At 44.5% G+C, this 16,294-nt stretch overlaps 1 protein-coding gene across 7 annotated transcripts in view; it reads left to right on the top strand.

Annotated features, from left to right (window-relative positions):
* Window positions 1-14,679, top strand: part of FOXN3 (forkhead box N3) — a 405,238-nt gene extending 390,559 nt beyond the window's left edge. For all 7 annotated transcript variants that reach the window (XM_040477971.1, XM_040477973.1, XM_040477974.1 and 4 more), the window contains one exon: window positions 7,844-14,679. In XM_040477971.1, coding sequence (XP_040333905.1) covers window positions 7,844-8,384 — 541 coding nt within the window. In that variant the 3' untranslated portion in view covers window positions 8,385-14,679. The remainder of the gene's footprint in view (window positions 1-7,843) is intronic.
* The last annotated feature ends 1,615 nt before the right edge of the window (window positions 14,680-16,294 follow it).

The raw sequence follows: 16,294 nt of genomic DNA, 5'->3' as shown, positions 1-16,294 counted from the left end.
TGTATCTGTCATGTTTCAAAATACCTTTGCAGTTATGTCCCTTTTTCATTCTTATTTCATTTTAACATCACTCTGTTTGCTTAATCTTGCCATGGCTTTTTGTTTTTCCTCTCAAAGAAACAACTTTTGGGTTTTGGGGGTGGGGGTGTTCATTTATTTTATTTTTGTTTTCATTTATAGTTTCCTTTTTTAAATTCTCTTTTTCTTTGCCTGGATTAGTTACCTTCATTTTAAACTTTTCTTCTTTTTCTATAAAAGTTCAAGGTTATAATTTCCTTGAAATTACTGCCTCATTACATCCCATAAATTTTGATACCTTTATTTTCATTATTAACAGTGCAGAGTACTTTCTATGTCCATTTTAATGTCTTTGACCCACAGATGCTTTTGGAAGTGTGCTTTTAAATTTTCAAACCCAGGAGAAGGTGGTGGTTTCTTATTTTTGTTTTTAGTTATCCCTTCAACACTGATTACTAACTCTAAGTCATTGTGGCTAGAGAGTTGATCTGGAAGATACTGGAAATTTGTGGAGACTTGCTGTATAGTCTAGCATTTATCAGTCTTTATAAATATTCTATGTGTGCTTCAAAATGATAAGCCTTCTTCATTACTAACACATGTTCTGTATGTCTATTAGATCAAATCTGCATGCTAACCGTGTGGGGGCGGGGGGGGGCGGAGAGGGAAAGGGAGGGAGGGAAGGCATGCTTGGTCAATTGAATACTGAGAATGATGTATTAAAATCATCAATGTAGATTTGACCGTTTCTCCTTGTAACTCTTTCAGTTTGGGCTGTAGGTATTTTGAAGCTATCTGCATGGAGGAATCCATGTTTAGAACTGATGTAGCTTCCTGGTGAATTGAACCTTTATGAATATTTAATAACTCTCTTTATCCGTAGTAATGATTTTTGCCTTAAAAATCTGTCTTCTCTGGTTATAATATAGCTGTACCAGCATGGCATGATACAGCGTTTTCCATCCTTTTACTTTTAACCTTTGCTTGTCTTTGTGTTTTAGGTTTTTCTCTTGGAAACAGCTTTTAAAAAACAAATCTGTGTTAATGACCTTTACCTCTTACTGAAGGTTTTTAGTCCCTTTTTAATAACATATTTGGATTTATTTCTACCATTTTATTTTGCACTTGTTTGTCCTGGTTTTTTCCTGATTCTTTTTCCTTTCTTGCATTATTTTAAATCGATCAAAAGCTCCCACTCCCCCCTTTTTTCCTTCTAATGGTTTAAAAGTTATACATTTTGTTTCTCTTCTTTTAATGTTGATCCTAGAACTTATAACATGAATATTTTAAAATGTTTAAAGTGAATCAATACTTTTAAACTCCTGAGCAATACAAGGCCCTTGGAATACTTCAGCTGCTATTCCCTACCTCCCAGATGATGTGCTACACTTGTCCAATACTGTGGTTGTATTTCATTTTGGTTTTTTTTTTTATGTTACTTAGTCATTGTTATTATTGTGTTGTTCAGTCCATAGTTGACTACATTTTCTCTGCTTATCATTTCTTCTCACATCTCGGACCTTTCTTTTTGGAAAATTTTCCTTGTTTCCTGAAATACATTCTTAAGAAAGTCCTTACCGTGACAATCTGCTTTTAGTTAAAGCCTTGACAATTTTTTGTCTGAAAACATATTTATTTTGCCTTCATTCTTAGAAGATAGCGTTTGACGCTTCTTCCGTTCCTCTCTCACCTCGAGAATATGTTTCCACTTTGATCTACCTCCCTCATTTTATCCTAACCAATATTCTTCTTTAGGTGATGTGTTTTCTTTCTGCTACTTTTACATCTTCTCTTTTTTTTTTTTTTTAAATGTCTACAGTTTGACTATGATGTGTCCAGATATGTATTTCTTTTTGTCGTCCATGGGATTTGTTGGTTAAATCTGAAGATTGGTTGGTACCTTTCATCAAAACAAGAGAATTCTCAGCCACTTTCTGTTCAGGTATTGGGTCTTCCCCATTGTCTCTTTCATTCTGGAACTCCAGGTGGATTTATGTTGGATCTTCTTTTGTATTACATCATGCCCAATCTTCCATATTTCTATCTCTTCATCTCTGCTGCACTGTGTATAGTATCTTTAGATCCATCTTCCAGTTCACCGCTCTTTTTTACTAACTTTTTCTCTTTCGGCTTCATTGAGGTTTATTTCAGGGATTATATTTTTTCATCTCTCGCAACTCTGATGCTTTCCAAAATCCGTCTGCTTCGATTTCATAATCTATTCTTCCTAGATCTAGTATATTTCAATTCCCTCTTTTATTTCTGTACTCATTCTTGACATCATGTACCTACTTATTTCAATATTTGCCAGCTTTGCAGTTCATATTGTATAGTTGTTTTTTCTGTTGTCTCTGGCTTATAGTGGCTGTTTCTTTTGTGTTTATTTATTTTTTTTATTATTATTAACCTCTGGTCCCTGAAGTCTTATCCATGGGAATTCATTGTGGCCTGAGCTTGAAGTATGTTCTTCCAGAAAGGGTTTGTATTTTCTTCTAGTAGGCACCATTGGGCACTTTAAATTAAATTTAGCCTAAGGTCTTTGGGTCTACACAGTAGAATTCTGGCCTCATCCCCACAAGACTCAAGGCTTGTGGTTAAAAAAAATCTCAGGGGAGGCTTTTCTTATTTCTCATGCCATCTGGAACTGAGAGTTAAGCCTGGCTTTCATCCCCATTGCCTGCCTCTGAGGGGCAGTTACTTTGGTCTAGGACCTCATTGAAGGTATCATCATTCAGAGGTCTTAGCTTTTTACATTTGACATTTTTACATTTATGCATTCCCAGTGGCCTGCTCACTGGTATGTTTGGTGATTTTAGGTTCTGAGCTTTCTCCTTGAATATTGGATTAACCTTAGTATGTGGGAATCCTGGTGGCTTAAATTCAGATTGCATTCTTCAAGAGAGGATTTGCTTTCAAACTTGTGCTGGGAGCCTAGGGATCAGTACACCTGAGGCCACTTTAATCCCCTTCGAGGAGCCACAGTTAACTGTGGAGCTGCCAGAATCAATCTTCTTTGGCTCTCTCTCCATCGCTATAAATTTGGGCTCTTGTCCCAGGGCTACAGTAGGCTTTTACTCCAGAGAAACCCTGGCTTTCTTGCTCACCTACTGCTCCTGTTTCTGATTTTGTCCTTATTTTTTAACCTTTTGTTTGTGTGTGACGTTCTTTTCGTACCAGTGTGTTTGCCTGGGTTTCTAAGATTCCCTTATTTTCCAGCAAAACCAGCCATGACTTAAAAACTATGTTGCTGTACTTCATCCAGAATCTTTTCTGGGGTAGTCAGAAGAGTGTCTTCTAGATGTCTTCTCTGCCACCCAGCTGAACGTGGAACTCCCTGGCCATCTCTTCTCATCCATGTCTTTCTACCTGTGGTCAGTTTTAGACCAAAGAACTGCACCAGCTCCAGCACTGCTGACGAATGCCATTAATTGCATGCTTGGCCAAAGTCAAGAGTTCTCAAGTCAACCCCTTGGGCAGACAACTTCACCCTAAATGATAGTCTCTAGATTTAAAGCCGTCAGCTCCAGAGAGAACCTTGTGCACAGGTGAAAGGTGGGGGTGTTACATAGGGTTCTACTGTAGCGGGACCAATAATTAACCGATAGAGAAGATACAAGATGGCCGTGTCCCATCAGAAGCTGTACTTTGACTTGTTAGTCGCAAGCGTTGTTCATTCTCGGCCTGAACTAATGTGATTTCTCACCTTTTATGTTCGATATTTCCTATTGATTTGACCAGAGAATGAATACCAGGTTTTTGAGATTAATAACACACGGTTTTGTCGAGGTCTAGTAAAATCAAATGGCTTTAATTTATGCTAACATGATCATTGAAAATGGTGTCACACCTAAATTCAGAGAAGTCTGAAAAATGGCGGGCATTTCAGATGTATCACGTGTATGTTCTAATGAATGAGTTTTGAAGAGGTGGTTAGAAATTTACCTTCCAACGTGTTCAGGATGACTGGTTCCTTCTTTTAAGTATGTGGTGTCCTATGATGACAGCCCCTGCAGGACGAGGCGTTTGACATCAAGTCGGTGCGGCTGGCTTGTGCCGCCATAAACAACATGGCATCAAGTTATTAATCATTGAAGGAGCTTGTCGCTTCCTGCTGAGTTGGTGTGGAATTTATGGATCCTGCACCCATGCTACAGTGTCAGGGAGAGAGATGCATTTATATTTTAATTCCTGCTCCCTGAAGTCACATCTGCATACCTGTTTTTATCCAGAAATATGGTCAGTGGGCGTATTGGTTTCCTATCAGTACACTTCCTTTCTCGAGAGAGACCTAAAGACATTTCAAATTCCTGCTTGAGCGGTCTTTGAGAACTAGCCGAGGCACCTTGGACAAGTCATGGGACGCTTCTTCAGTTTCTGTTTGTTTATCTGTGGAACGGCTGAGCCAGGCCAGTATCGTGGCACGTGGTCTATGGAATCACTGTTGGCATGCAGTGTGTGGTTCCAGGCAGTACCAGAGACCTTGCCCTATGTAACACTCACTTCATGGGCTGCAGAAGTGATTTTCTCTTCTCTTCTCCATTTGATGGTAGTGTGTCCTTAGTACATCTTTCATATGTGCTTATCTCCTTTAAGAAAGAGAAGTTCTCAGGCCCAGAACCTTTCCGCTTGTCTGGAACTAGAATGTTCTATCAGTGCTGTCACTCTGGTATACATCTCCTACTCCCTACTCCAAACTCTTTATTTAAAAAAAATTTCTTACCCTGTGGAAAAGGAGAAAGAAAAGCACAATGAACACCATATGCCTTTCACCTAGATTCACTAAGAATTCGCTTTGACAACACTTATCTTATTTCATACTCATTTGCTCCCATGATTCTCTCCCCTTCTCTCTTTCGCCATATATGCTCAGAGGTACCCTGTTTTGCTTAACCATGGTAGTGAAGTGAATGATAAGCCTCATGTTGTTAAAAAATCAGGATTCAGAACTAAACTGATTTTCGGAAAGCCAACCATAGCCCAGTTTACTCCTCCAAGTGTCGCCGGGTTCACTCTGAGACTGTTTTCTGCTAGTTCAGTGGACTAATTATTTTGGATTTTACAGCAGTTACCTGCAACAACAAAGATCAAGAGAACCATTATCCAAGACTGTCAGTTTCATTTGTTTAATAGCTATTAATAGCTACCTGTGCAATTAGTTACATTTATGGAGTTTCATATTTGGAAACACCTCAAAGTAATCTTTCCCTAGCCACTTTTATGCACCCAAGACAGAGCCAAGAAACAGGGAGTGTGCAGAAAATAGATATCGCAGAGGCCATTGCCCAAAGCTCAGGGGCTGCGTTTACAGGCAAGCCCGTGAGGAATTTCTCTCTCGGGGCCTCTTTCCTCTTACTTTATGCTGTGTCCCCATCAGCCTCCTCACCCACGATAGAAAGAAAACAAGAGTGCTCAGGTAAGCATGTCCCAGCAACAGAAAGCGGGGGTGAACTGCCTGACAGCAACAGGGGAAACCAAGCCAGAATTCTCAGGCACCACTGAGAACCATCCTCTGTGCTGAGAACTTCTCATGTCATCACCCTGCCCTGTAAGGGAGACATGGAGCCCCGCTGGAAGTCACTCATAAGCAGTGCCAGGATGTGAACAGAAGCCTGTCAGGAAAGCCAGGCTCTTTCTGGAAGGACTGGGTGGAGGGGGTCATAGATCTGCGATCGCAGAATGCAGGACACAATCTGGGGCCCTTCTGGAGACTGCTAGGACTTCACTGTGCAAATGAATGGTCATTGTGCAGCAATGTCATTGTTGGGGTTGATCCTGATGATCTCAAGGCATGTAGCAACGACTGAATTTGGGTAATGGCCCTCAGGCGTTTTGCTGGTGCATAGTACAGTGGGATTTTCAACCACCAGCTTAAATTTAGCAGAGAACCTCAGGCCTCTGGAACACCAGAAGGAGGAGAGACTCTTTGGCTTCACTCCCTGCTACACAAAGGACTCTACTCCCCTTTTACTTTCTCTCTGGGCTGCTACCAGGGTCTCATTGAGCCTGAAGACCCACAGGGATGCCAGGAAAGAAAGGGTAACAGCTCGAGACCGACTCTTATTGTTCTAACCCCATAGCCTTTCTGCAGGTGCCATATGTACAGGGATTATCCAGTAAGACGTGTTTGTTGGTGGAGACCCACAGTCATCTTCCCACACTTCATTCTCTCAGCCACACAATTCCTTCTGCTCCTACACTTGCTCAGTATTATCTTGTGTGCAGGCACTCTGCACCTGGCACATGCTAGCCACTGGGGGACAGAACACGACTGGGCCCTGTCTTGTGGAGCTAACACTCTAATGGGAAGCACAGACATGGAACAAGGCATCGCTCAGCTCATAAAGACGGTGGGAAGTGCTCTCTGCGAAGGGAACACAAAAGGAGTGCCTACAGTTGTGGATGTGTTAGCAAAGAAAGAAAAGTGCCCTCATGTTCCCCAGGTCTCCTAGAAGCTTATCATCAGGTGGATACGCTTGCAGGACACGGGGCCAGCATGGTACAATAGAACATCTCTCCTCTCTGCCCAAACCTTCAGCCTTCATGTCCAAAGTCAAACACCATATCTTCCACAGACCTTTTCCTTGTCCTCGGTCTATCCCCTCCAGCTCGAAGTAACCCTTCTCTCCTGTGCGTGTTCATCTCTGACCACCGCACTGCCTCTTCTGAACACCTGTGTGCTGGACACTGGCAAAAATACAGCTACCGTCCACGCAGAACGGGTGCCCACCTTTGGGAATGTGTGGCCTAAGCAGGAATGAACATCACCGTCCTCACCCTTAGACCAGACACTGGTCCAGACACATGGGGGCGTTCTCTCCCGTCCTCAGCCCCACAGTGAAGTGGGTGCAGTCACTCTTCCCCTTGCCAGCATGAAGCACGAGACAGTTCAGGTCATCATTCAGACACAAAGACACCCACCACACAATAATCAGGTGTGGTGAGTGCCGTCGGGTCCTGATGGGAGTGTACAGAAGGGACCTAGTTATAGGGAAATCAGAAAAACAGCGAGAGTCCGTCAGATTGCATCAAGAGCCCATCTTGAGAATCAGACTTTGGTCCTAATCCAGCTCTGCTGCTTCTGAGTTGTGTGGCTTTCCAGACCCTTCTTCCAGCATCGGTAAAACAGGGATGCTCCTGTCCACGTCACAGAGTTCAGTGCAACCATCCCTGCGGACGGCGCGTGGCGCCTGGCAGGTGGTAAGCGTAGTTAGGTGGTAGCTTAGTGCCCTCTCTCTCACCGGTGATGTAACCACGACTTGCTTCTCTGTTCGACTCTGAGCATCTTTGTGACAGTGTCTGTATCTGATTCCGCCGCGGATGCCTCCCCAGGACCCTCCCTAAGGCCGTGCATTCATATTAGGTGTTCAGTGAATATTTACAGAATGAACGAGGCAGGGCAGGCGCGAGTGAATAGCTGTCACCACGTGGCAGGTTATCTCTTTCGGCTGAACACTGGGCTCAGTCCCCTGACAAAAGGCCCCTCGTGTCGCAGCTCCGGAAGAGCGCGGGCTCTGTCCCTGAAGTACCCAGCCAGCATCGCCTGGCGGTGCCTACCCCACGGTGTTAGCAGGTGTGCGAACCCAAGCACAGCTTGATTTTGATGGTTTAACAGGAGAGTGTTGTTTTGACGTCTGTGCGCACACGGAGTGAAAAAGCGGGCGATGGGATGACCCGGGAGGCCCGGGTTGGGGGGGGGGGGGGGGCAGGGCTCGGACCCGCTCTGCGAAGCAGGGCGGGTTGGGTGCGCATGCGCGAGCATGCGCAGACGCTGCCACTAACCTGTGTCCTCTCTGTGACCCCCCCCTCCCCGCCGCCCCGTCCGCAGGAACGGCCTCAGCGGCTGCCGGCTGCGGACTGAGAGCGAGCCGTCGTGCGGCTCCCCGGTGGTCAGCGGAGACCCCAAGGAGGACCACAACTACAGCAGCGCCAAGTCCTCCACCGCCAGGAGCACGTCGCCGGCCAGCGACTCGGTCTCCTCCTCTTCGGCCGACGACCACTACGAGTTCGCCACCAAGGGGAGCCAGGAGGGCAGCGAGGGCAGCTTCCAGAGCCACGAGAGCCACAGCGAAACGGAGGAGGACGACCGGAAACACAGCCCGAAGGAGGCTAAGGACGCCCTGGGGGACAGCGGCTACGCGGCCCTGCACAAGAAGCGCCAGCACTTGGCCAAGGCCAGGAAGGTCCCCAGCGACACGCTGCCCCTCAAAAAGAGACGCACGGAGAAGCCCCCCGAGAGCGACGACGAGGAGATGAAAGAGGCGGCAGGCTCGCTCCTGCACTTGGCAGGGATTCGGTCCTGTTTGAATAACATCACCAATCGGACGGCAAAGGGGCAGAAAGAGCAAAAGGAAACCACGAAGAATTAAAAACAAGTCACTGATTTGTTTTGAACTTTCGGCCATTTGGTTTTAGCATGTCAGGAGATTTCTAATGATTTGTGGCAATATCAGCAATTTATTACTTTTTTCTTATCTTTTTTTTTTTTTTTTTGTTTTTGTTTTTTTTTTTTTTCTTTTTTTTTTTTTTTTTTTTAATTTGCCCCTCCTTTGTTTTGGACCCTTAAGAATTTTATTTTTAAAGGAGATTGAAGCCATAGAACTCATATTGACACTCAGCTGTTTTACAAAAGCTTTTCATTATCTGAAGACAAAAAAAAAACAAAAAACAAAAAAACAAAAAAAACAACAACGAAAAAGCCAAAATTACCATTGCTTCCTCCAGCTTTGTCAGAAACACGTGGCTGAATCCGCAGGGATGCCAACGATCATGCCACGGGAACACACATTCGGCACCTAGAAGGCACGTGTGCAAAGTAACCATCGATCAGGCCCAACCCTTAGGTTTAAAAGGTCAGGATGTCCACCCAGCTGGGTTCGCTGAGTGAATGCACATAAGGCAACTGGGGAGAAGGAAGAGTCCTGGTCCCCTGGAAGCAGGTCCAGGCTTGTGGCGCCGGGCATTAAATTGTGCCAGGAAAAGCCTTGGCGTGGCCATGAAGTGTGCAGGGATGGGTGGACGGAGTGGGGGACGGTCTCCAGTCCTTTAAAGGTGCTTCTTCGCTGTGGAGCCTAGTAGCATGTTAGGAGGTGGACACCGAACCACTCGTTTATACCAGGTGTCAGTGACTAATGAGAGAGTGGGTCAATTTTTAGTGATGTTGCTAATCTTTGAATTTTGTTCTGTATTAAGAGAATGTTCCACAAGCCATAAGCCTGAGGTTGGCCCTGCACACACACCTATACACGCATGTGCACACACACGTGCACGCGCGCGCACACACACACACACACACACAAATATGAGAGAGAGAACTGATGCAGAAAACGAGCTCTTCTTAACTGCCCAAGTGAAAATCAAGTCCAGGAAATTACAATAGCTGTCAAGGAAGAAAATAATGGTATAGATCTTTTTCTGTCTGTCAAAACTATTTGATCCGAGTGGGGGAAAAAAAAAAAAAAGCTACACAAGCTGCCATTAGTATTGCGGTGTGTTTTTAAAAGATCAAAGGCACATTGACGGACAAACAAAAGTAAAACACGGCAAAACAAAAGCAAAAAAAACTCCTGTACTGCCCTCAGAGTGGAGTTTGCAATTAATGCCAGTCAGGATTCATCTTTGCAAAATCAATGATTTCCACATTCAGCCAGTGTAGCCCGCAGAAATTTCTGATCCACAATGCATGGATTCCTTTGAAAAAAGAAAAACAAAAAAACAAACAAAAAAAAAAATCACAAAACACAAACTTTTTTTTTATTCAAAAATAACAAAGTTCTTGTAAGGTAAATAATGTATTTAGCATGAAGCATGAATTATTTTCATATAAATATAGAAAATAGAGAAAAGGCTATGCCTCTAATTTTTAAGCCCTTAGGCTTAGAGTTTCGGTTTTCTTTTTTTTTTCTTTCTTTCATTTTTTTTCTGTTGTTTTTGTTTTGTTTTTTTTCCTCCCCAATTATTTTGTTTTGGTTTTTTGAAGCAGGTGTTTAAGGTTTAACCTTCTTCAGGGACAAATTCTGACTGTTGGGGAATCTTACTCTGCAATAGAAAATATCTTCGTGTTCTGGTAGGGCCTGGATGGTGGAGCTCTGTACTGCCTTGTCTGCACTTCAGCCCCCGACCCCCTGATTCTCTGTTGAAAAGTGTGTCCTTTCTCTTTGTCTGTACATGTTTACCATGACGCAATAATTTGAGGGCAAACTTAGTAGTGAGTGTGTATGATAGAATCGAGAATTTCTAGGACGCCGACTTGAGAAAACCATTACCAGGATTTGGTTCTAGAAAGAAGGCAGTGAATAATTATGCAAATTCACCAGAAGAAGTGGAAGCACGCTAATGGGCCTTATTGGATGAGGGTGTGAGTTAGGGTACGCGTGAAGGAGAAAGTGACATGGGTGTTGGAAGGACCAGCCCCAGACAGTTTTCCTGTGATGCCATCTCACAGTGGGAAGGAGGGGCTGGCCACCTGTACCGTGCGCACCAACCAGCCTGGAATGAAGCCCGCCTAGATTGTGAGGGCTGAATTTAGACAACCGGATGATGTCACGCAGACCAGAAACTCCTGTTATCTTTGCCTAAAAGAAATTACCTTGGGAGATGCGACGAGAAATCTCTGAAATCTTCCACCCACGTGGAGGGGAATTTCAAAACGTAAACAGGAACACCCACTATTGTGGCTCAGGACGTGGTGGTGAGGGGGAGGGAGGGGGGGGCCCGCCCGGGGAGACGGTGATCTTTAAAAATGGGACCGTCGTGGGCCACTGCAGAGCCCATCGGCCAGCAGCAGGCGCGGTCAGGAGCTCCATCAGCCAGGACAGAGGGAAGCATCTGGCGCGTACCCCGCGACTTGCTTCCTCTGGGTTGCCGGAAAGAGAACCTGGGGAAAGAAAAGTCTACATCCCTGTGACAGGTCGAGTTCAGTACCTGAACCGGAATACTTCCAGCATATTTGTTCCGGGTGTAGATGGGGGAGAGGATGTGTTATTCCCTCCATCTCCCCAAATATCTGATGCCCCAAAAGCCGTGTTAGCCGTGGAGCCTGAGCGACACTTGGATTCGTGTTGTCACCTGACCGAACCCAGGAGACACCCACCCACCCCCCGACCCTTACCCTCACCCCACCCCCCAGGATAAGGTTTAGACTTCCCTCCTGAAAGGCAGAGGCAGACATCCAAGACTGTTTCTGGCGGGGACTTCTTCCAGTTAACCACCCCCCCCCCCCCGTGGGCTGTCTCCCCTCACTTCATTTTTCTAAAAGAGCAAAGGCCTCTTTTAGAAAATAAGAAAATGCAATGTGTGTGATTTACTTTTCTGATCTCTTTGAGAAATAGATAACTATCTTATAAAAGTGTGTTCTTAACTCCAGAACCACTCTCTTTGCATAAATACCTCATCGGGCAGCTTTCTAAGTGTTATTTTCCTGAGTCTCCCTCGGCACCTCTGTAGGGGCTGCTGGGTGGCTTGCAGGGGAAACTTTAGTGAGGGTACTTTTTTCTATTTTTCTTCTGTTTTTGGAGGCATACACATTATGCATAACCAAAACAATGGCTCAATTGTGTTTAACTTTGTATTTTGACTGTTGAGGAAAAAAAAAAAAAAGTATCGACGTGTATGTGGCCGTCTGTAGTGAAGTCATTGCAGAATGAGGTTGTCCACGTCCCTCGCCACGCCAGGGGGCAGGAGGCACCCTCTCTCACTCCCTCCTCCAAGAGCAGTAGAGAATTTAAGCACAAGCCTATTTGTGAAAGAATATTTTGCTCCAGTGTAACTCACTTTAGTCTTGGAATTACTTCCCAAACGTCAGGTGTTCCTTTAGCTTCCAAAACTAGCATATGTATTCATTAGTCTGACAGATCGCCTGGGCACCGTTCAAGGGGTGTGGTGTTTTTGCTTTCATTTCTCCTGCTGGGAGAAGTGGCATTTCGTGTGTCATTCCAGTATCTCACGTACTCACATGGGGCAGGGGGGAGGGGGAGACGGGGAACTATAGCAATATTTAAAGACGCTTTCGAAAACAACCATGAATACATCAGCACCACGACATCTACAATTACTTGCTGTTGGCCCTCGGACACATTTAAGAGAAAGAGACTGTAGCTCTTTTTCCTTAAATGATACACACATAGACAGTTATTTTTATGCTACTATAATTGTCTTTTACCTTTATCTAGTACTACGTGGAAAGGGTTTGCATCATAGATTTTTCCCAGCCTTATTATATACCATAAGCTCCTACTTCCCTTCCCTCTCTAACCAATATACGTTTCAAGAGTTCTTTGGTGAAGCTGTCTATTCGAAACTAAAATGAACCAAACCCACATTTAGGTGGTGGTTTGAGATGGCCAAGACGACTGTGGCAGGTTTCAGTCTTGGGGCTGAGTTTTTAAGAAGGGGTGTGTCGGAGGCTTTTCCCAAGAGCTGATTTTTCTCATAGAGGCGCTCGACGAGTCTGGTCCTTGCTGGGTGCGGCAGTAACTACCACAGGGCAATTCTAGAAGCCGCCTTTGTACCGAGTGGCGTTCCCGCCCCGGGGACAACTTCAGGCTGTGGGCTCTGTAGAGTGAAAACCGTCCAGATGGCTTCTGTGCCCAGCCCGGTCCTCGGACGCGCTGGGCACAGCATCGAGTGCTACCAACTCACGTTTCAATTACCCCACGCTCCGCGTGTGGGCTCTTGGCCTCTCCTTGAAGGGCTTTTGGAGAAGGAATCAGAGTTCTGTACAAGTGACCTACATGGGAGGGTTTTCCACAGGGGATCGGATCAAATTCAATGTGACTTCTCTTTTCCCTTTAAACTTGACTCGGGTTTGGGACTCGTTTCTTTCTGGTGGATCACAGCTGCCCAGATGTTGCCATTTATTTTTATGTTTCTGTAGAGAAGTATTTTTTCTTTCATCTTCAGGATTTTTGCCACCAAAAGAACACATTTGAACTCTGTGTCCCCTCTTGATTGTGACTTACCAGTGTTGACAGTTAAATCCTTAGTGTCCTAGGTCCCAGCCCTCCAATACTATATCAAACACTGTTATGCACATAATGCAGCACTGTGATCTAATTTAAATAATACTTTTTTATTATTTATACTACTATATATAATATACATCAACACTTTTGCTATATAACCTAAGTGATAACCCTCTTTTAGTTACCTTCCAAACTCGGGACTTTGGTTTATATTGCAGTTAACACAGTTACAAAGTTGTAATGGTGTCTTTTTTCTTTGTAACGGAATGTGTAAATCAAAGTATATACATTGTGTGGTGTTCCTGTTTCTGGAGTTTCATGAGGATTTACACATGGCATTCAGTGTTCTGTATAGACCCGCCTACCTTTGTGAATTCATCTGTTAACCCCTCCTCCTCTGAGAGAGCACCGGAGGCGGTTAAGTCCTTTTTTTTTCTCTCTCTTCTACTGGTTATTCTTGAATTAAGCACAGACTCGTCAGCTCGGTTGCTTTATCATGAATAATGCGTGTGACCTTGAAATTCTTCCACAGTTCAGCAAACAAGTGCTAGCTTCACTGACCAAAAATTAAGGAAGGAAAATACGATTTTCAAAACGATTCATCTTTTAGTGGCCGAAAACCGATGTGTCTATGGTGCTGCATTTTGCTGTCTGTCGTACTTTTGAAATCAGACCTAGGTGAAAGATCACTTCTGACTTACTGCGATACGCTCACAAGTACCCTTCCTGTTCGTTTTGTTAGCGTTGAAATCAAGACTATTTATTTGGGATATACTCAGCAGTGTTTTTCCACTGTATTTCATTTGCAAAAGTTGAGAACAGCCTTCCCTACCTTTTGCAAATAACTGATACTCCATATTGGATTCGCACAGACTTCGATATGGTGAGCCTATCAAACCTACAAATTGTATTTCATCCCTTCATTACTGTGGCCTGAGTTCCCCAAACTTCTCCCCCACTTCTTTTTTTTTTTTTTTAGATGAAACTTAGCACAATTTCAGTTATTTAAACATAAAGCATTTCTTGAGTATGTATGTTGAGGCCGTCGAAGCTCATAGCTGATTCAGTAACCAGTTTCATGCTCGTTATTCATACTACTTATACCTGCCATGGTGAAAATGTGGGTGGGGGGGGAGTCTCCGGGTGTGTCTGGGAAGCATTATACACTTGTACATTTTTTTTTATACTCTGATTCTGTAACATTTCTGAATTTCATTTTTGTTTTACAGAAGAAAAAAAAAAATAACAGTGATAAAGCAATCAGAAGACCAAGCACCTATCGATGCTTAGGGTCATCTGACCTTCGCCGGCCAATAGACCTACATGGCCAAATTCTAATTTACTAGAGTAATAATTTTTCAAAAGCCAATTTTTTTTCCTGTATTTTCTGTATGAAACTGCCAATATCATGAATAGAAAGGGAGAACCATAAAGGAAAAAGGAAGTGATGTTCAGTTGCGTTTGTGTTACCTAAAGGAGCAGTGTGGAGGCTTGCACAATCAGCCGAAACTTAGGGACCTGATGGTGTCGCTTTGGAGGCATCCATACTTGCATTTCGCATTCTTCATATGTAATCATATTGCCAAAGACAAACTATTTCATCATTTATTGTAAATAACACTTTTCCCCAGACCTACCATAAAGTTTCTGTGATGTATTGTCTTCCAGTTGCAATAAAAATTACTGAGTTGCATCAATTGAAGAACGATGCCACGTATTATTGGGTGCACTGCGTCTCCATATGCAAATGCTGAGCAGTAAAATCATTTATATTTCTTACCTGCACTAGGGTGTGTGTTCTGTTTTTTACAGTTCGGTTCTAGGGTCTGAGCCACACTTACGGTACCTACCCATCTTCCTGCCTGCTTCCCTTGTAAAAAAAAAGAAAAAGAAAAAAAGAAAATCCACGTACCTTTTGGGGCGCCTGGGTGGCTCAGTCAGTCAAGCGTCCGACTCTTGATCTCTGCTCGGGTCATGATCTCATAGTTTGTGGGTTCCGGCCCCACGTCGAGCTCTGCACTGGTGTTGCGGAGCCCACTTGGGATTCTGTCTCTCCCTCTCTCTCTGCCCCTCCCCTGCTTGTGCTCTCTCTCAAAATAAAGTTTTTTTCTAAAAAAGTGACACACCTTTAGCAAATAACACAAACTCCCAGCCAGAGCCAGAGAACCCGTGCGTCTCAGAATCCCAGCTCTTGCTCTGAAGAGTTGTTGGACAGCCAGTCTCCCGTCACAGAACTTCAGGCTTGTGGTTAAAAACGATTCTGCCCTTCATTTGGAAGCTGTCAAGCAATAAACGAAAATTCTCCTCTGGGGCTGGAGCCTTGCCGGCCTATCCCAGGCCCTGAAGACTTCTTGCGATAAAATTTCTAACCCCTAGACTTTCTTCCTCTAGGATTTAATCTGTCACCACCCAGGCGGATTGAGTATCCGAATATTTGAGGGGACTGTGTCCAGACAATAACACCTCCAACATTCTGATCTGATTCTCCAGGGGATATTGACCCTCCCACGGAAGAGAGGAGGGAAATCTGGTAGCCGTTACCTGCAGTGAAGACCCCAACACAAGACCTCTGGGCTACAAAACGGCTTAAGTGAGAAGGGAGACTACTGGCAAAGAATTGAAATGATGCCACAGCAGTGGAAAAAAATTGCACGTTTTTTTGTTAACGATCCATAGGCTACCCTCGCGAGGCAGTTCTTTTTTAATGCAAGACGCGTTCCTGTAGCTCCAATTCTATCCCAGTGACCGCTGGGCGACGGTGACAGGTAGAGTCAGCTTGAAGGGACTTGAAAGCTAATGGCAGAGGAGCCCTGAGTTGCTGTGGAAGGCAGATGCTCAGGTGCTTAAGTGGCCCCCCAAGGGGGTTGGGGCCAGTGTCTCTGGAGCCGAGCTTCCTGCGGGTTAAGCAGTGGCAATCTTACTGCAGTTCAGTTCAGAGTACTGCCAGGTGACTAATTGGAATGGACAGCAGTCGGATGCGGAAGCTGCTTCTGTGTGTGTTCACTTCCTTGCCGTGAACTCATGTGCCTCCCCGTCTGGCTTCTCTTCCCTAGAGATGGCACCCCGGCCGCCCCCTCCAAGCTCTCCAATTCACACTCCAATTCCTCCCCTGAAAAGAGGCAAACAAAGGATGGCCAGTGTCTTTATTTTCTTAAAAACAGCTTGGTATAAATGCAGAGAAAGAAGACATCAAAGGTACCAATAAGGCTCACACTTGTGAGTGACGTTGTTTCGTTCCTGCCATGGTTTTAATTGCAGCATTTTCCATGCTGTGCTGTGCATTTGGTTGGGGAGCTATGTGTCTAAGGCTTCTTTGA

This window comes from Herpailurus yagouaroundi, unplaced genomic scaffold (genome assembly GCF_014898765.1).
Source record: "Herpailurus yagouaroundi ecotype Mexico unplaced genomic scaffold, PumYag 141, whole genome shotgun sequence".
NCBI classification, from domain to species: domain Eukaryota; kingdom Metazoa; phylum Chordata; class Mammalia; order Carnivora; family Felidae; genus Herpailurus; species Herpailurus yagouaroundi.
This window is presented reverse-complemented; position numbering and strand designations above follow the sequence as displayed.